The sequence below is a fragment of the Apus apus genome, chromosome 4 (genome assembly GCF_020740795.1).
Source record: "Apus apus isolate bApuApu2 chromosome 4, bApuApu2.pri.cur, whole genome shotgun sequence".
Lineage (NCBI taxonomy): Eukaryota > Metazoa > Chordata > Aves > Apodiformes > Apodidae > Apus > Apus apus.
In genome coordinates this window covers 26440509-26461037 of record NC_067285.1, presented here as the reverse complement: position 1 = coordinate 26461037, position 20529 = coordinate 26440509, and the positions used below count along the sequence as shown (strand labels likewise).

The 20529-nt window shown below is 39.1% G+C and overlaps 1 protein-coding gene across 1 annotated transcript; it reads left to right on the top strand.

Annotated features, from left to right (window-relative positions):
- The first annotated feature begins 210 nt into the window (after window positions 1–210).
- On the top strand, window positions 211–19435 carry LOC127384043 (rap1 GTPase-GDP dissociation stimulator 1-like). Its single transcript, XM_051617936.1, has 10 exons — window positions 211–399; window positions 2215–2343; window positions 3548–3673; window positions 4303–4446; window positions 8830–8964; window positions 13112–13237; window positions 15765–15904; window positions 16824–16950; window positions 17963–18091; window positions 19302–19435. Exons 1-10 carry the CDS (start codon window positions 243–245, stop codon window positions 19433–19435), a joined length of 1347 nt encoding a protein of 448 aa, XP_051473896.1. The 5' UTR covers window positions 211–242.
- The last annotated feature ends 1094 nt before the right edge of the window (window positions 19436–20529 follow it).

Genomic DNA, 20529 nt, shown 5'->3' with positions numbered 1-20529 from the left:
CTTCAGCCTACTCCGAGAAAGTGGGATCTTCCTAACTTTGGCAAAAATCCTGAAGGGCAATCCACGATGTGCGGTAAAAGCAGCCCAAGTGCTTTCAGAGATAGTCAAGAACGGTATGTTGCACTGAAGTGTTGCTACGAGGCATATTATGGCACATTATCTGTGTGTTTCAACTCTGGAGTTTTGTTCCGTAACTACTGGCTATTTGTCTTGCAATTGTTTTATTTCAACATGGCAAAAAAATGCACAAGTCTCTCTCTTTTACATACACAGAGGAAATGAAGAAACCATGTATTGAAGCAGATTTGGTTCTAACTCTGATACCTTTGCTGGAGAGCACAGATCAAGAAATGCTGCTTCATGCTGGGAGAGCTATTGGACGCATGTGTTATGATAATCGTAAGTATCAACTTGAGAGAATCCTATTTTCCCAGACTGTAAGGCATTATCTTATAAGGCACTGTAACCTCTAACTCATTAAAATTTTCTTATGAGACCCAAGAACATCCTCCAGTTAGATACACAATTTACACAGCTCAGAGACACCAATCTGAATGCATCCCAAACACCTCCTCCACTCTGGTTTCCCCCTGCATTTTTTACTTCAAGGTGACACATCTTTGTCAAAACTGCCCTGCAACAGAGTAGCACAACCTCATATATATCTTAATAAATTTTGCAGAACTGCCTTGGGCTCAAATCTTGAATGGCTTTATCTTCTTTCAAAGTAATAACAGCTTCTATAAAGCAAAGCACTTGTTCAAAAAAAGTGTGTCAGAAAACTCATACTCTGAAAAATACTGAGATATATAAATAACTGTGCAAGGAATGGACTTCTCTGAGGACAATTCCTTGCATATAGATGTTTGTGCTCCACATCTTTCCATAAAGCCAGTACACTCGCTTACCTGCTGGTACACCAACATTACTACAGCATATGGCCATACTGCAAGTCTGCTTCACTTCTGTCAGAGCAGGCTTAGCACAGATTTGACAAGGTGACTGTGACTATATGATACATGCTCTACTATTTTTATTACTAACAGAGCAATAAATATATAATAGAAAAAATAACTTTGATGATTCTGATTGGATTACAATTACGTATGACACTTTCAAGTGTCTGTCATACATGCTGTCATCCAAGCTGCAGCCTAACTCTTAGGAAGACTGCAGCAAAAGCAGTGCCATTGTACTGTTAAGCAACCATCGCTGTCCAACTCTGTATTGGAGTTCTTCGCATTCTCAAAATCATTTTAAAAGTTTTCAATCATCACAAGACAAGCTACAAAAAAACACAGGAAAGTTTTCAGTGCTTCCCTCAGCAATTCTGCATGTGGATGCAGACAACTGCAGTTAGTATCCTCAAACCAGGACCAAACTAATATTTATTTCTCTTGTTGACTTCCCTTGAATTACATGAATTTACACCTGTTTGAAAACTTTACTAGGTCTACAAAAATGCCAAAGATACCTTGAATTGAAGCACTCCAAGACTCCTCACATGCTGAGCAACTAACATTCAAAAAACTAGAAGAGGATGATTCCTCTAGATCAATTTTAAAGCAGTCTGCCTGTCAGTGGTATCTTGTAATAAACCTGGGTGTTGGTAAAGTATCTTGGTTTACAAATTATTATTTTCTTTTAAGAAACAAGCAAGAATTATTATTCTAATAAGCAAAAGGCAGGTAAATGCTATATGCAGGACATTTGCTATATGATTCAACACTGTTGATCTCTGAAAGCAGAGCTATTGTTAGACTGTGCTTTATCTTCTGATTTCCTGTCCCTTCCATCTCCCTGCCCTTCGGAACAAAAGAAGCTGTAGGATAATAAAGTTGAGATTCTCATTTTCGGAGAGAAATAAGCCATCTGTCAGTTCCTCACTCAATTTTCAGATACATAGCAAGAGGTACAGTCCCTCAGAACTCATTTGAGAAGCTGCACACTCATAAAACTGCCCTTACATATTTTTATAGTGGCTTAATTCCTCAAGTCAAAGTAGAAGCAGGAGGCTTAGCATAAGTCTGTCCTGAACCTGCATTTCCCACATGCACACATTAGCCTGAACCCACAGCACAAAAGCTGTACGAATTCCAACAGTGTGAGAAAGAAGCAGATTATCCTGCTGCAAAGCACCTCAGTTGGACTCTTTTTACTTATTTAATTGGTCCCTATTTAATCACCTTTAACTTCTATGCTTACTATTACCAGGGGATCTTCAGGAAGAGCTGGTTAAGGTAGGAGTAATCACATCACTAGTCCGAATACTAACCGATTATGCAGAGAGCGAACCACTTGTCCATGTTGATCTGTTGGCTTTATGCAATCTTGCAGACCTTGGTAAGCAAACATTTCTCTCTCTTGGAGCAAGATACCATCTTCACAGTGTCACTGTCTCACCATGTACATGTAGAACACCCACAGGCTTGTGAGGGGTGTTGTTTCAGGGGTTTTTTTGTGGGGGTTTGTTTTTGTTGCGTTATTTGAGAAGGGTGAGCATTTTCGTTTTGGTTTGTTTTGGGTTCTGTTTTTTAAACACTACTGATACCTAACCAGGGACTGGCCACAGTATCTGGACTAGAGAAGTAACTACTCTTTCCTGGAGTACCACCAATTGCTGGTACATGGCTAAAACAATTAAGATTTAATAGCTTTTGGTCCAGACAAAAACATAAACGACATAAGTTCATGTGGTAAATTGACTGTCAGCTACTTCAGATATGGTACATTAAATACTAATTTATTTTAAATTAATTTATATTTAATAACTAAGTGTATATAACTTAGCGAAGCAGCATCCCTTTTCATTTACACTATTTTCAAAGCGAAGGCATCTCCACTGATTTAAAATACATCTGCCCTACTTTACACAAGTTGTAAGTAGTGATGGCAGAAAATGACCAAGTAGAAAAATATTACCACACTTCATATATTGTCTGACTATAATTTGATATACTGCTTCCTGCATCTAGGGATAGAGATGGAGAAGGGGGTATGGTATCACACTGTTACATCATCCCCTAATGAGGTCTGCCCTTCACAGATCTGTATCACTTAATGCTATATTCCATTGAAATGTGTTCTGTGTCAGACAGCAGCAAGCTTTAAAAAAATCTGATCTCTGTTATCATGTATTCTGTAGATGTTTGGGGTCCCAGCAAGACTAGAGCCATCTAATCAAGGCAGAAAATACACTACTGTGGCAAACTGGCCTGTGCCAATTTGATAAATTAAATAATCATACTACAGATGGATTTATAACAGTCAGCAGAATTAAGCCAGAATTAATTTGGCAGCTATTATAACATCATAGCTACAGGAATTACACAGTGTTAAGGAAAGAAGCGTTAAGAGAAAGAAAGAAAGCATTAGAGAAGAGCTTTGCCGTCTCAGTGCTGTCCAATGGGGCAGAAGCATCTATAAAAACAGAAAAAGCATGCAAAATCAAGGTAGTGTCTAGCCACTTCAGATTACAGGGAGATATGCTTTTAACATTTAATCAGACAAATACACATTAAAAAACCTGACTTTATCATATACACAGATACAGCCAAGGAAGCTCTCAGCAAGACAAAGGTTGCTGAACAGCTGGTGAAACAACTGAGAAGAGCAGACAACCATGAGAGGTTAGAAATGGTCTTTGAGGTCCTGCAAGCACTTGCAGAAAACGGTAAGGCTCCTTTCAGCTTGGGGGAATGAGGGGAGACAGTGTATTGATACTTAGCATGAGCTTTGAGTTTGCCATGGGATCCTCCATGGCAATCCCTTCAGTGGAAATATGCCACAAGACCATATAAAATCCTGGCCTGGGCAAGACTTTGAAGCTTAATAGATGAGGCAACAAAGAAAGGAGGGAGAAGAGTAGCATTCCTCTCTGTTTTGGTGGATCCATGAGATAGCAGATACACACCATGGAGAAGATGCGCTTGAAAGAGGGAAGCACACTAGACAGAGTATTTTTTATAAAAAAGTTACAACCAAGTACAATAGAAGTTATCTACTCTAAGTAGCGGTATAACAAGTATTGACAAGAATCACTAAATATATCTAGATGCCTGATTTAAAGACATGAAAACTCATGACTGATAATACAAGAAATGTCAAAGATCAATGCAGAATCTTTGCTCATTCTGCCAAGGTGTTATCCTAGTACCAGAATGTCTGTTTCCAACAAAAACTAAAAACGTGACTGCATCTGAAAAAAGACTGGCTAAAGTTCAAGGATTTAGATTCCTAGTTTGAGGCGTTTCAACAAAGATCCAAGAAGCTTCTAGTGTGCTTTTACTGTGATCTCTACAGATGCTCTGAAAGTGCAGTTGGTGGAGGCAGGCGTGCAAGAAGTGCTGTCTGAGATCCTGCTGAGGCTGCAGGGTAGATCACAAGCTGAAGACACATGCATTGTGAAGGCTGCGTCAGACCTCATTGTCTCTCTGCTTGTTGGAGGTAAAAAAAGGCAATACTGACAATCCAGATACATAAAGACAAAACATCAAAAAGTCCCCTTAGCTGAGTTGCTATTCACTATTGCTTTCATTTCCTTAACAATGACACATCCACGACCTGTTTCATAATCCTTAGGGGAATTACTCTCGGAAAACCACACTTTTTCACTTTTGATAAGAGCCTGGAGCTCACATTGCCACACTTCCCTTCAAGCATATGCATTCCTTGCCTCAAGTCATCTAACACACCACTGTGACTGCTCCTGCACAGAACACAAATGCAAGTTGAACTTCAGGCCACTGGAGCTGTACCTGTGGTTGTCAACTCATTTCCAGATTTTGTAACTTTACTTTCAAAGCTGGTCTGAAAGCCAGTTTTAAATTTAAAGCTAATAATCAGATTAAGTTCACATGGATTAAGTTCACTCATGTTTCCTCACTGACTATTACAAAACTGTGTACATACTTCAAGAATTTGGATTAACAAATGAAAAGTAAAAACTCTTCTGCAATCTAAGTTCTGTGTCTATCTAATAGAAACAGACCACACACATTGCTGACCCAGATTTTTCACTAAATCCTTAATCTCATTTCAGGAGCAACACAAAAAGGCTGGAGACCTAACAGCTACTTAGTTTAGGTGGCCCTGCCATGTTATATTTTGGGCAATACAGATTAAAGAATAAAAGTCAAGAGCTGGACACTTCTACTGCATCTCACCACCCCCAATTCCAATGCAACCAAAAATTTTAAAGTCTTAAATTATTAACACATGCAGCTACAGAAACAGGAGCAATGGCTACTGCTAATTTTACAAAAGATGGTTAAGGCTGGTTATTCCCCACTCTTCAAAGATGGAAAGCCATGGTTTGAGAGTGGAGCCATAAGCAACACTATTAGATTTCACTGTTCTATGGCTCTGAAATAGTAACATTCCTGTTTTTCTTCAGCCTGGAAACTAGCATACTTTAAGTTACAGATGCTAATGATACTGAAGAAGTTTGAGGGACAGAATTGTAAAAAATGGGGTGGTCAGGTATGCAAGCTTTCACATTTCCTTTCCCTCCCACCCCCCCACAATCACATGTTGTTAGAGTGGAGACTCTGGAAACGCTTTATGACAAATATAAAACAGTAACATATATTTAATGCTGATTTAGGTTTTAAGTCACTTCTAGGAAGTGACACATGGAGATGGAGGAAATCTCCAGATTAGCAATTTTATCTTTCACACTTTCCTATTATAGAAAGCAATGAGCCTTAAAACTATCAGAGAAACAGACTCTTTAGTCTTCTGAAAGGCATGCTGTGCTGAATCAGCCTGCAGAAGATACCCCACCATATTCTGTCCTTTCCCACCAATACCTACTGTACTGGGTTAAAACTCAAGTAACAAAAAGGAGCTTTTTCAACATTGCTCAGCTTTCGGCATTAATATAAGCTTAATTATCATAAAAGATTCCCTAGTTGCTATATGTAACTAGTCAGTCTCATCTGTTTTTTTTGGGGGGGTTGTTTTTTGTTGTTCTTAGGTTTTGTTTTTTGTTTAAGTGAGCTATCACACTCTCCAAATGCCCACCTCCCCATCCTTTCTAGACTCCTGTCACCATGTGACTCAGGTTCGACAACAATGCTCTCAATCCCCTCCCACCCAGGTAGGGAAGGAGAGAGAGAACAAGAGAGACACTGGGCTGGATTGAAAACTAAACTACACAGCTTTCATTAAACACTAATGATATAAGAAAATATATACAATTATATACAAATAGGTTCAGATATGTGCAAAAGCCTCTCGTCTCCCCCCAGCAACTCCCACAGCATCTCCTGAGCTGTGAACAGTCCTGGAAAAATCTCAGACTGCTGCTGGAGAAAGCAGAGAGTGATGAGGGTCAGGAGAGCTCGAGCCTAAGGGTTGACAGTGATGGAGGGACAGAGTCCTCCCTGGACCCTGGCCATGGACGGAAGAGAATGGAAGAAGAAGGAAGGAAGTTGTCTTCTGTGATCTCTGACCTTCCTCTGAGCTCACGTATATATAGGAATGGAATATCTCTGGCCAATTTTGCTGTCTAACTCGGCCTCCTATGGAGGGGGAGGTCATAGATCTCCCCGTAGAGTCTGAGCTGGCGGAGTAAAGATGTAACCTTGAAGCTAGTTAAAAGAAAGCTAACTGAAAAAAAAAAAAAAAAATCAGTAAAAGGAAAATTGGCTTCATCCTGGCTCAAACCAGAACAACTCTCTTTCTTCCTTGTCTCATACCTTGCTCTGAATCAGCCATTGTGAATCACGGCTCTACAAAGGCCACAGAAATGCCCCCAGTGCCTTTAAACTGGCTATCTTCAATTTATGCAGCTGAATGGCTTGCTTTGTCACTTGCTCTTCTCCCTTCATCTCCCCCATAACCCCATTAGAGTTCTCATGTGGAAAAAGTGAATAATCCCTTTCAGGCCCCACTATGTAGCACTGATGTATGCACAGCCTTTAATCTAAGGGAGAAAAAACCCCTGAAAACTGATTTCAGCAGCAAATGACTTCTGAAGCAGTGAAAAGATGACAGACAGCTTTTGCAGCTATGCAAGTGGCAGTTTCTATCAAATTTTATCTACGAGCCATTAAATTGAAGGTTCTGCTGCTATCCAAGCAAAAATCCATAGGAGAGAGAACCAATTTGGAGCTCTGTGACGATCAAAGCAATGCAACTACTAATGGGTTCTGCCTATTTGACTTTACTGCAAGAGAAAAAAAATGCTTTGCCATTCTTTCGTTTGAAAGGTAGGGGAAAAAGAGAAATTAAGTTCAATTAAGGTTAGACTATATTAAGATCAAAGTGCTTTGCCTTGCAGTACTTAGCCAGACCAAAAAATATTCCTAGAGAATCTACGTCTAAAGAGGACTGGACAATTTTTCTCATGTTCTCTGATCTACAAAGATCAAGATCAGGCAAGAGAACATTTGAAGAACCACAAGCAAAAAGCACCAGCTTTAGAGAATGCATACATGACTTGGCATCAAAAGATTTTCATATCAGAAGAACACATAGACTCACAATTCTCTCATTAAAATATCTACTCCCATTTTATAAGCATTTGACAAACTCTTATTTAACATATGTTGTATTACAGGAGAAAAATATGCTACTAACTAAAATGCTAAGTGATTAAAGGAATAGAAGGCATTGGTTCAAAAGACAGCATTTAAATCAGCACAGGTCTTATGAGAGCCATTTTTAACTGCTATACACACAAAAAGTAGAGGTTTGTGCATATTAGGAATGAAGTTAGTACCACAAGAAGCACATAAAGCCACTTTTGGCCAGATTCTGTATTTGTATGAAGTCTGTATAGTTCCACACAATTACCCCAGGTGAAGATGTGGTCTTCCTATATAAGTTTCACTTTGTTTTGCCACATTTAAACAAATGGCATTCACGTGGAAACAGGAAAGGATTAAAGAAATTTTGACTGGTGTCAGGAATATACTTCTCTTGCAGTATAATAAACTGCTTAAAACATAGAAAAATAATTGCCAAATGGCATCTTCAAAACACTTCCTTCAAGAAGAATACAGACTATATTATGGAGGGTTTCCTTTTGCTCTTCAGGAGAAGACTTTCTCATTTCCAGTCAAGGTGAGCTAAGGTCACCTCTGCAGAGCAAGTTCTCAGAGAGATATACAGGAATGCACTGAGAAAACACTCCAGAGAGTGCTGAGCAAAATGGTAGTGATTCTTCAGAGTGTACAAATCTGCTCTCTCACCAGCGTTAAAAAGAACCGAAATCTCTAGGTCAACTTGTATTTTCCAAACTTCATATGAGCAGAGCACAATTAGACTTCTCATTTCAGTTAGTGGGTTTCTCAAAACAGGTAAGAAAAAACGAGGCTTGACTCTTTTAATGATTAGCTAATGACAAATTATTTTATCTACTACAAGGAGTAACAACACTACAAAACTAGTAATCACTCACCACTGGTGGATAAGATTCCTGGTCTCACAGTAGTCTCTTACATCAGTAGAACAGCAACATTGGAGTATTAAAGCTACCCTGTAGGAAAAACACCACCAGTATTCCACCACATATGTAGTGGAAAATAAAGCAGTACTGAAGAAGAAATTAACTGGAGAACACATGATTTTGGATTTGGCAGTGACTGTCCACAGAAAGCTCTCTCAAGCTAAGCTTTACTGGACAGTGTCTTAGCACCAGTTCACAGGTGGCTGATGCCCACTTATCTCTAAAGACTGTAAAAAAACAATGCAAAAGCTCAATCTTATCAACACATGAAAATAGTCAAAGCAATGACTCCCTGAATTCTCAATTTGCATTATTCGTATCTGTTACTGTGTTTCTTATCTCTCTCACCTGGTTGCTTTTCTTGATCTCTTCAGATGGCAACTGTGTCCGAATGGTACAGCTGGGAGTCATACATCTGCTTCTGGATCTTTTGCAGAAACATGTGGAGAGTAAGGATGTGTCTGTTCAACATGCTGCACTCAGTGCTCTTCGAAATCTCGCTATACCAGGTATAGAGCCTAAAGATCATTGACTTACACTGATTCTTTGTAAAAACAGGTCATTTAACAAAGATCTGTGCAGCTCTGCTCAAGTCATCAATTCCAGTCCCTTGTACCTTGAAGGACAATTGACCTTTTTTCCCCCTGCAGAGACACATTTTTTAACATCAGGACTCATCTATTAAAGGGTCTAAACATAATACAGTGTGATCACATTGCCAGCTGCTGAAATGGTTTCATATAAACAGCATACAGCAGTTGAAGACAAAAATGCAGAACGGGGTTTACAGCTTAAAACAGAGTATAGGGGAGAGCTACCACATCACAGCCAGCAGGGATTTTGTAAATTTGCTACTCTTCTAGAAAGCCAATACTAATTGCAAATTTGGCCTTTGTAAAACAATTTAAAATTACAACACTTAAAGGGGGTGTATAAGAAAGATGGGGACAGACTTTTTAGCAGGACCCACTGTGGTAGGACAAGGTGTTATGGTTTTAAACTAAAAGAAGGTAGGTAGATTTACACTAGATATAAGGAAGAATTTTTTTTTACACTGAGGTTGGTGAAACACTGAAACAGGTTGCTCGGAGAGGTGCTAAATGCTCTGTCCCTGGAAACATTCAAGGTATGGTTGGATGGGGCTCTGAGCAACCTGCTGTAGTTGAACATGTCCCAGCCCACTGCAGGGGAGTTGGATTAGACAACTTTTAAAGGTCCCTTCCGACCCAAATGACTCTACAATTCTGCTCCTGTGATCTTTTCTTAATACACTTCAGAAATTCATGCTGCTTCTCATCTCAAACTTAAGGCTTCCATATTAAAGTGCAATTCAGACCAAAAACGCTCTGCTAGACTTAGTACAGCACCTTGCAACATAGTCCTCACACTGCCATGCAGTACTCCAGAGAAGAGAATGACACCGACACTATTTTTTAGAAACAAAAGAATGGAAGTTGTCTGCTGATTTTGTTATGTAAGCTAGCCAACATATCTGGTCTAACATTGCTTTGAACAAGTGAAAATGCCAGAATACACCAGTTGCTACTTTGCCTCCACTTCCTTTAAAAGCCTGATACACTCATAACTTCTTACAGATAGCCCTCTCCAGAACTTCACCTGTTTCTTTCAACTTATTTTTGTTCTATTCTCAAGTAATTTATTTAGTTTAGCTTGTAGCATTATCACTGTCTGGATCATTATAGGCAGCCATGTCTGCCTATTCAGTATTTTAATAGAGAGATTTCACACCTTAAGCCCCTCGCTGCTTCTATTTTATTTCTCTGTAAAGGGATTTTTTACCACCACTCTTATCAGCAGTTGGAAGCCTTTGCAAATTGCTTTTTTGTGCCAAGAGTGTGTAGTATTTTGACCAAGTTACAGCCTAACACAGAGCTATTGAAAAATTATCATACAGTCATGAAAAATCATGGAAAGCCATCCAGCTGAAATTAGGAGAGTAATCTAGCAGGCAAAATGTAACTATCTTTATTAGCATGAAAAGGTGATAGTTTTCTACAAGCCCGGGGGTGTCCAATACTTAATTCTCATTGATTTCACTCCTGCAATATGTACAATAGGATTCATTATTACAAGCAAAGTAACCAGTTAATCTCATTGTTAAAATAGTATTTTTTATTAATTTCCCTTAACAACAAGCAGAGATGATCACAATCTAACTCACAACCAAACCCATTCCTCACCAAATAGCCAGACCTGCTTTTTGCAATGCCAAGCCCAGGCACTCCTTGGGAATTCTTTAACAAAGCAATGAATACAGCTGATCTTGAAAAGATCAGAGGATCGAAAAGTAACAGTAATAGTAGATCTTTATGTTCTTCACAGTTGTACTTTAAAAGGCTCAACTATGAATTATAAAATATCAATGTACCATTACATTAAAAGATATTGAGTCTGTTCTGGTTATGTACTTTGTTCAAGTCTACTGAATCATAGAATCATAGAATCATAGGGGTTGGAAGGGACCTCGAAAAATCCTCTAGTCCAATCCCCCTGCTAGAGCAGGGTCACCTAGAGCACATCACACAGGAAGGCGTCCAGGTGGGTTTTGAATGTCTCCAGTGAAGAAGACTCCACAACCTCTCTGGGCAGCCTGTTCCAGTGCTCTGTCACTCTCACAGTAAAAAATTTTTTTCTGATATTCACCTTAAACCTTCTATACTCCAATGTGTATCCATTACTCCTTGTCCTATCACTGGTCATCACTGAAAAAAGCTTAACTCCATCTTCTTGACACTCACCCTTTACGTATTTGTAAACATTGATGAGGTCACCCCTCAGTCTCCTTTTCTCCAAACTAAAGAGACCCAGCTCCTTCAGACTTTCCTCATAAGGGAGATGTTCCACTCCCTTAATCATCTTTGTGGCTCTGCGCTGGACTCTTTCAAGCACTTCCCTGTCCTTCTTGAACTGAGGGGCCCAGAACTGGACACAATACTCCAGATGCGGCCTCACCAATGCAGAATAGAGGGGGAGGAGAACCTCTCTTGACCTACTAACCACACCCTTTCTAATACACCCCAGGATGCCATTGGCCTTCTTAGCCACAAGGGCACACTGCTGGCTCATGGTCATCCTCCTGTCTACCAGGACCCCCAGGTCCCTTTCACCTACACTGCTCTCCAGCAGGTCAGCCCCCAACCTGTACTGGTGCATGGCGTTTTTCTTCCCCAAATGCAAAACTCTACACTTGCCCTTGTTGAACTTCATCAGGTTTTTCCCTGCCCAAGCCTGTCTAGGTCCCTCTGAATGGCAGCACAGCCTTCTGGTGTGTCAGCCACTCCTCCCAGCTTGGTGTCATCAGCAAACTTGCTGAGGGTACATTCTGTGCCCTCATCCAGGTCGTTGATGAAGATGTTGAACAACACCGGTCCCAGTACCGACCCCTGAGGGACTCCGCTAGTCACAGGCCTCCAACTAGATTCTGCCCCATTGACTACAACTCTCTGACTTCTTCCTTTCAACCAGTTCTTGATCCACCTCACTGCCTGATCATCAAACCCATACTTGATCAACTTATCTACAAGGATGCTGTGGGAAAGCATTTTAGATCTTTCCAAGTGCATTGGCAATGTATAGCACTTAACATGCTATTCCTACACTGTGCTATTCCTCATAAATTAAAAAAAAAAAAATCAGAATAAGAAAGCTGTAAAACATTCCCTCACAATAATACACAAACTCTATGACTTTCAGCAATACATGTTCTGCTACTGGGAGGCAGAGGAAGAAAACAACTGAGTGTAAATCCAAATAAATAATTAAATTAAATATAGGCCAATACTTTCAAGTGGACAGTGGGGATGTCTTCAAGCAATTAAGGCACTGATCTTAAAAGAGAACAGGTGTTTTTATGTAAAATTCCGTGTCATTCTGTTCTAGTGAGTGGATTCAGTCTGTGTCACTGAAAAACAAAGACATTAACTGTTAACTGTTAGTTAACAGTCTCTACTTCTCTGCCCAACAGGAGGAGGAAGTTAAGAACAGTTATCTCCCTAATTTCACTGCCCTGTCATTTCCTCCCCTCCAAAAAAAGCCATGCAGAAGACAGGATGAAAATTCCACTGGAGGAGGAAGCTTTTGGTGGCTCAGTTAAGCAGCGTTTAAGACTCTTTACAGACAAGCTTCTGATTATTACCAGGGATTACTGAACTAATAACTGGAGCAGACACAAGAACAGGGCATCAGAGAGCTCAAAATACAAACAGAAAATTCATTCTCAAGAAATATGTCTATGTAAATAATTTCTGCCACCTGATTCAGTTAAGATGAGCAAGTATAGGAAAAGATTGTTCATGTGAGTGGGTGAGTGGATGGATAATCTATTATAACTATAAAAAGGAAGAAAAACAACAATGCTGTGTTGATCCTCTTACATGCTTCATTCCCAGCAAGGCTGAGAGAAAAAGTAATCAAAATGTCATAACAGCAACTCTTTGAAAGCTGTTAGCTCAAAAAAGAAGCCTGAACAGTCAGGCTGAAATTTCTGAGGGCTTTAACAAGTTGGGCCTTTTACTAAGACCATAACAGACTGTAACATTCAGAACAACAGTTATGTCCTATCTGTATTTTGGCATGCTTGTGTAGTTAGTGAGCTTCACATCAACACCGTTTTTTTCCCCCCCAATTTTTTTGTAGTTGTTAACAAGGTTCAAATACTGGAGGAAGGTGTGGCAGAACGGATCCAGACACTTCTAAGGTCAGAGGTGCCTCCTGTGCAGTTTAAACTTCTGGAAACATTACGAATGTTAGCAGATGGTCAAGGTAGGTAACTGCTACTGTTTGCTGATGGAACTATACATCCCTCCTCCCCTACTTCTGCAGGACAACGGATGTGCAAGGAGACTACAGGCTAAGTGTCCTGCTAACCTAATTCCATTCTATCTGGAGAGATTCCAACAGAGATTGCCAAAGGCTGCATGCCTTCCATACTGACCTAGACAGTCTCTGAGGTAAATAAGGAACAAACCAAATGGAAGAATCAGCAGGAGTCAGTGAGAAATACCAAAGGCCTAAAAGGAAGGTATTTTCCAACAGAGATACACCAACAAGGCACAAATGGGATGGAAAAGACTGAGCCTAAGGATTTACAGTACCAAATCATAGGAAAGTATATCAATAGAAAAACTAAAGAATATAAAAGGACCCAAGGGAGCTGGGGTGGAGAGAGGCAGGAGAAATTAGTTTCTACTCGTCACCCAGCCTCCATAAACATTGCCAGGTTTATCTTGCTGCTGTGGTACAAATGTTAAATTCACCTTGCATGCTGAAATTACAGGGTTTGAGATTTTTTAATGGTAAAAATGTTTTAATTCTTTCATATCACCAGAGCAGCTGCCTAAGAACACTACTCAGTAAAGACCTCCATGAGGTGCAGGAATAACAACAAATAAGCCAAAAACAAGATCAGAAAAGTTACGGTGATTTTGCAATGGGTACTGACAACCAGTACAGAACAATTACAATCACAAATACATTAGTTAGAAGGAAGGGGAAAAAACCCTCACTCTCCTACATTCCATGCTGCACTTATTTACACCACTGCAGACAACACTTTGATATGGCAGCTACTTGCATGCTTTTCCAACTGAATGTGCATGATATAAAATTTAGATCTAGTACTCATACTAATTCATACTGATTCCAGTCCAGTCAAAAGCTGGTTTAACTTATACTTCTCCACAACAGGAAATGGACATGGCACGACACACAGAAGCATAGCCTTGTCTTCTCAGTTGTTGAAGGAAGTCCTTAGAAGTTCATTTCTCTGAAGTTATACCTGAATTGTGACAGGAGACCTTTTAGCTTTTAAAACTGAGACATCAGAATAACACAGATCTAAATTATCAAACACCAGATTATCTTTTTTGCTTACTCAATATTATTTACTAGACCTAGTGTTAAGTTAGAATTTGGCACAACTTCTGGAACAAGACAGATACCAAAGTGTCAAGCAGAAAAAAAAGATGTAGAAGATTATTCAGTGTTTACTCATCCCTGCCTATGAGCACACAATTCTCCCACCTTTAATTGCTTTCAATTTTGTCAACTCATGAGCTAACATTGCCTTTAATTAACTCTGCCTGAATCTCTTACAAATACACATCTACTAAAAACTCCACAATCAATCAGTCTGAACAAATTAGGGGGGGAAAAAAAAAAAAAAGGAAGTGCCTGTCGTTCTTCACCTCCCTGTCTAAAAATACAGATAACAGGTCAACCTAGAGTTCCTGCAAAATAATAATGTAATTTACTGACACTGAACTTGTGGTCCATGCTCTATTTGACCCTTTCCAGAATACTTCAAAACAAAGACAACACAGACAGAAAGGGATAGGTAAAGAAGCAAGAATGACCTGATGCCCTTGTCAGATAAACCTGTATCTTCTGTTCCAGATCTTAACGCTGGTTCTTCCCCAAGTCTTTATTTCAGCAAAGCTCCAAGACACAAACTTCTCAGTATCTTAAAACCCTGCAGACTTTTTCCCACATTTTCCCTTTCTGAACTTCCTTCCAAAGGAGATCTCCCTGGCTACCTTTTTTTCAGGCCTGAAACTATCTCAATGGACTCACAGACCCTTTATAGCCCTTTGTTAGGGAATGTATGCTTCCCATGATGGTTCCAATTTCCAATCACACAGATTAATACTTCTAGCAAGATTTGAGATAGGGTTCCTGAAACATAGGGAAAGCAAAATTAAAAGGCTCCTCCAGACTATGTGAAGTTTTGATAATGCCTATTACACAGTTCAACACATATTCTAAAGACTTGAGACATGCAATTACAGATATGCTGTAATTCTGTACTGAGACCTGGCTTCCCATATGCCCACATGGTACCAACAGTAATTATCATCATTACCGAGTGCTGAAACAGCAAGAACAGACTCTGAGGAACCCATGATTACCTTTGTGTAGGGATCAAAGAGCAAGTGCAAGTAACCAAATGGGAGAGAGACAGTCCTCATGAAGAATTCAGTATAACAACAGAGTATTTGTTTTCAAAGATATGAAGCCGCTCATTTTAAGCCCTGCATCAGAAGCCTCTTAAAAAGAACAGGTCTATCAGAACAGTTTACTTTGTTTTTTACCTCCAAGTGTTGCCCTAACACAACAGGTATTGCTTAGGTAAAAATTTCCAAGATCCCTTGTAAGTCAGATACTTTCATTACAGCTCTTAAAGGATACTGAGCTCAGTCCTGTGGTCTTGACTACTTCTACACTCACATTTCTGTGGCAGAAAGACTGAAGAGTCTGACTGTGAGTGACTAACTGATGCTTTTCTCTTCAGCTGATGCTGCTGAAATCCTGGGCCAAGACCCCATGCTGCTGACCAGCCTCGTGCAGTGGTGCAACGCCAACGACCACACCGGTGTCCACAGAGAAGCAAACCGGCTGCTGGCATCCATCCTGCGCCACAACAGATCCCAAGTAGGAAAGCTATGGCTCTGACACATTGCTACTTGATCCTTCTCAAATGTTTTTAAAGCTTGACAATATAGCTATGGGTTAAGTATTGAACAGCGTATATAGCTTTATTGTTAAAACATGAAAATTCGCAGTAAAAAAAGCCTCCAGTCTGTCTCAATACTGGCAAGGGAGAGATGAGCAGGAAAGCAGTGCTTTGCACAGCCACAGGCAGTGCACAGTAACAAGCAACAGGGTTACTTACTGTCACTTGTCAACTTTTACCCTACTTGAGTAAGGCTTAACAAATGGTAAGTAGATAAATCTTTTCTATATCCATAAATATCAGTTTCAAATGTCAAATTAAAATGGCAAAGATAACCTAGACCTGACCACAATGTCAGTCCTCAAGAAGCTCCAGAAAGACCAGTTACCTATTTAGTGATGGATGAATCTGACATGATAGATATCTGCTGACGTATTAGGACAGGCTTCTGTTCCTTGTACATCATGCTGTTATACACATGGATCCCCATGATGCTTTACTTTGATGTAGTGATAAAAAAGGGTAGACAATATCTGCACAGGATTCAATACAGTAACACTGACCTTTGCTAATTTGAAGGCTTGAAATGAAAAATTGGAATAAGATCAAAGTAAAATTCTTGAGACAAAACATACCTATTCTTATCTTATATACATGCATATACCTTATTTTAAGTACTGACATTCCAAGTAAATTAGACCAGCACTAAGCAGACATATATAATCAGTGTCAAAATACATGTTACCTCTGCTCTTTAAATATCATCAGTTTGCATTACTGCAGGCAAATAATTTCCATCTATTCAGAGACTGAAGAATGCAATCTCATTTCTCTCTTCATTCTGCTTTATTCTTATGTCAGATTTTCATCTGTGATATTTTACCTTTGTTTTAATAGGAAGTGGTCAAAGCCATCCAGGAGGCACAAGGAGTGAAGCCTCTGGTTTCTATGACAACAAGCAAACATGATGCCACACAGAATGAGGCTCTGAATGCTCTGACAATAGCATCTGCACTTGATTTAGGTAATTTTCTCCTAAAAACATCTATCTGTGCACTATCTAAAGAAAGAAACACTGCCATGCTGTTAATTCTATATAACATGAAAAAAACCCATGTTTCTTGTCTAAACTTAAATCAAAGAGTTCAGCCATCCAGACAAAAAAGGCAGTAAGCTTCAGGAATTGCCTGAAGATTTTTTTGTTTAGCATAGAGTCAAGGAATCAGGCTGTGTGGACAGACACAATCTGTTGAGTAGCACACGTTAGAATTCTAGAAACCTAGATTCAAAAACATTAGAAAAAGCAAACCAGAAGTAAAGGTGATGACTAGTGAAAAAGATTATAAAGTTCAAATGAATAAAAAAGTAGGGAGAAATTATGGACTTGAATTGTCAATGAAGACTATGCATGAAGGAAATAATCTTCAAAGGCAGATACTGCAATGTAGAAGAGAATAAAGCAGAAGCATTGACAAAAGAGCCTTGGAGAAACTGCAGATGAAACAAGTGTGAAAACCATAAAGGCTCTTACTACTTTCACTGAGTCCATCTTCAAATATAATCTTTTTCTGATTTTTCCTTTATGACTGACAACATTTGAAAATAGGTCTCCATTTGTTGTAATAAAGCCAGTCACCACAGACATCTACATACATCAAAAGAAACTGAAAAGAAAATTGGAATTTTCTATACCAATAAGCAAGAAATTGAAAAGCCCATTTTACTGCTTGGTCCACCATTCAGGCTCTCAAACTCAATGTGTATCAACATTTCCAGCACTGATCATTGCAAGTTTCAACCTATTATGAGGTCATTTTAGACAATCTATAGTACAAAGGTTGTCTTCCAGAATGAGGCCAGTGAAGAAACACTGTTCAGAAAATAATACAAAAATTCTCCAGTACAGAAAACAGATGCCCAAGACATCTCTATATAGCAAATTTGAAATGAGCCAGTCAGGAAATTTATTTTTAAAAAGCAAGCATGTTCACTTTCTAGCTTCTTTTCAGGTAACATCTCAGGTATTTATTTTTCAGAAATCCTTGAGGAATCTTTTAAGGAATCACAGCTGGTTCAAAGCTTACACAAACTTCTACAAGATGATAATGCAAGTCCTGAGGTGAAATATAATTCATTGGGTCTTCTGTGCAGTCTTCTTAATTCAGGTAACTTTAAGTTGTCTGTGATGAAAGGATGAATATTGGATGAAAAAACAAGTGTTTTCTGTTACTGAAGCATGCTGCTTGTGATGTTGCAGACAGTAAGCAGCAAAGGATATTAAAGAGGTTCATTCTTTACTGATCACCAAAAATCCCAGCCAAGTAGCTGCTTTAAGAAAAGACGATTAAATCACCAGTTGAAAAAAAAAAAAAAAAAAAAAGAAAGGCTTTATTCCAGAGAGTCAGTGGCATAATCAAGTCCTAAAATAGCAAAACTAGAGCCTTGGAATAAAGGTATCTCTGACAAACATCTGGCAGTCTCAGGTCCTGTATATACCACAGCATTTTTCTGCTCAAAGAAACAGTCTGTATCATCTTGCACAGGCAGGTATACATTCAGCCTATGCCATGAGTAAGCCAGAAGCTGGGATAAAACCACAATTTAAGCAGTGCTGCCTTTGCACAGCAATTTTTAGTGGAATGTATGAAGGATATGATTTCACTTTTTCTCACTCTATGGTTAGGGAACACTGAAAAATTCTTCAAGCAAGATCTGACTCCTGCTGGATGTGTGGCACAGAACACAACTATATTGAAAACAGGAGTCCAAAGATCTCACGCCAATTTCTCCTTCCTTAATAAATAATGTAAATGGAAAATAATGACCATGCTCAGACAATGAACTGCCTAGGGGAGCTGCCTTTTAAATCCTGGAGCCACCTTGTATTGGCAGAGAAGCTGGAAGTTGCAGTATACTGTTTGTTTGTTTTTTCTTTCCTGTAGTTACACAGATATATAGGAATATGGATAAACATTTGCACCCTTCAGTGCTACTACAGAGTATTGACACAATAGATAAGACTATAAGACTTTTTTCCAGATGTGTATATATTTAGCACTTCAGAGGCTAGCTGCAACACTAAGAGTTGAATCTTACCAATATGGAAGGCTAACAAAGCATAAAGACAAAAAAATGCTGGAATTGTCCTGTATTATATATTCAAACTGCTTTTATTCCATCAGTTCTTGGAAGTCAAATAGAACAAAAAAAAATCTTAACATGTTCAATGCTTCCAATGGCTGAAAGGGTTATCTATTAAGAAAAATGTATTTAAAAGCAGCTCATTTTAAACAGCAAATACTCTAAACTTTTATCTTTCAATAATTATTGGGACCTATTACATCACTCCAAGTCAGCATTTCTTCTCTCATTCAGGTGATCTGAGACAAGAAATAGAAGAGGACAAGATTAAAGAAACCCTTGAACAACTCTGCAGTCACAGCAATGCAAATGTGGTCAAGGAAGCTGTCACAACATTACAGGTTTTGAGAGGAGAGACACCCCACTAAGCCTCCCTTCTTCCTCATGGCAACCCTGCACCGCTGCTGAGAAAAACGCAATAAAACACCAGCTTTGGCCACCCTACCTTGCATTTGTCATGTTGCTGCATAAACAATACTACTAAAGCCCGGGAACAGCTCTGGCACTTTTAAAGCTGTACATACAAAAACAACCTCACTTGTTCATCAATTTGTTCTACAGGTACTTGCATCATTGCTGCTTCTCAGTGAGTTACTAACACACAGCAGTAGGAATAAGCCCTGTCAAGCAAGTGGTCTTAGAAAATATCACAGGAGAAGCATCAGGCAATTACCAATTCTGTAATACATTTTTAAGCTACCTGGTTTTGGAAAACCAGTATATCGCTAGCAAATGTTTCTTATTTCAATAGGACTTACAAATAATTATGAAAAAGTCTCAAGCTTGTATCATGCAACCTAAAACAACTAGGTTTTAGATTACATGAAAGCTGTAGCTTAAACAATACAAAGGGCTAACTGGCTTGAACTCAACCTCTACACATTGTGAATCAACCTCTAAACTCAGCTGCTAACCAAAATGATCAAGAACACCACAAAGCTGTACCTTTAAACCATTTCCCCCTTTAATTTCCAATTTTAAAGCTCATCCCTGAGTTTTTACCTGCTAGCACTACAAGCTATATTCCCAAGTATCTTGAGGTCACGGTCTCAGAGTTGCAGCTATTGAAACCTGGAATGAGATTCAGCAGAAGCAAAGTTTACAGGGAACTGCAGTCAATATCCATACAGTGCTTAGATAAGACATAAATTAAAGCTAGTTAGAAATTACAGGTGGGCATGTATGAATATTTGGAGACAGCTGGCATTTCACTGAATTATCTCCAGTAAGAGAACGTGGGTTTAATGTTAGATAATAAAAGGCTGTAGTAAATTAAATGTCTCCAAACATTTCTACAAACCTTTCCTATTTAAAAATGGTCACTTGATAAAAAAAAGGTAAGAACAGCATCTATTGCACAACTTGTTCTTATGGGACCTTTTGAAACAGTTTCAAATAGGTTGCAGAGTCACACTGCCAAGACCTAGGAAAGCAAATTCAAAACCCTGCAGTGGTACATATT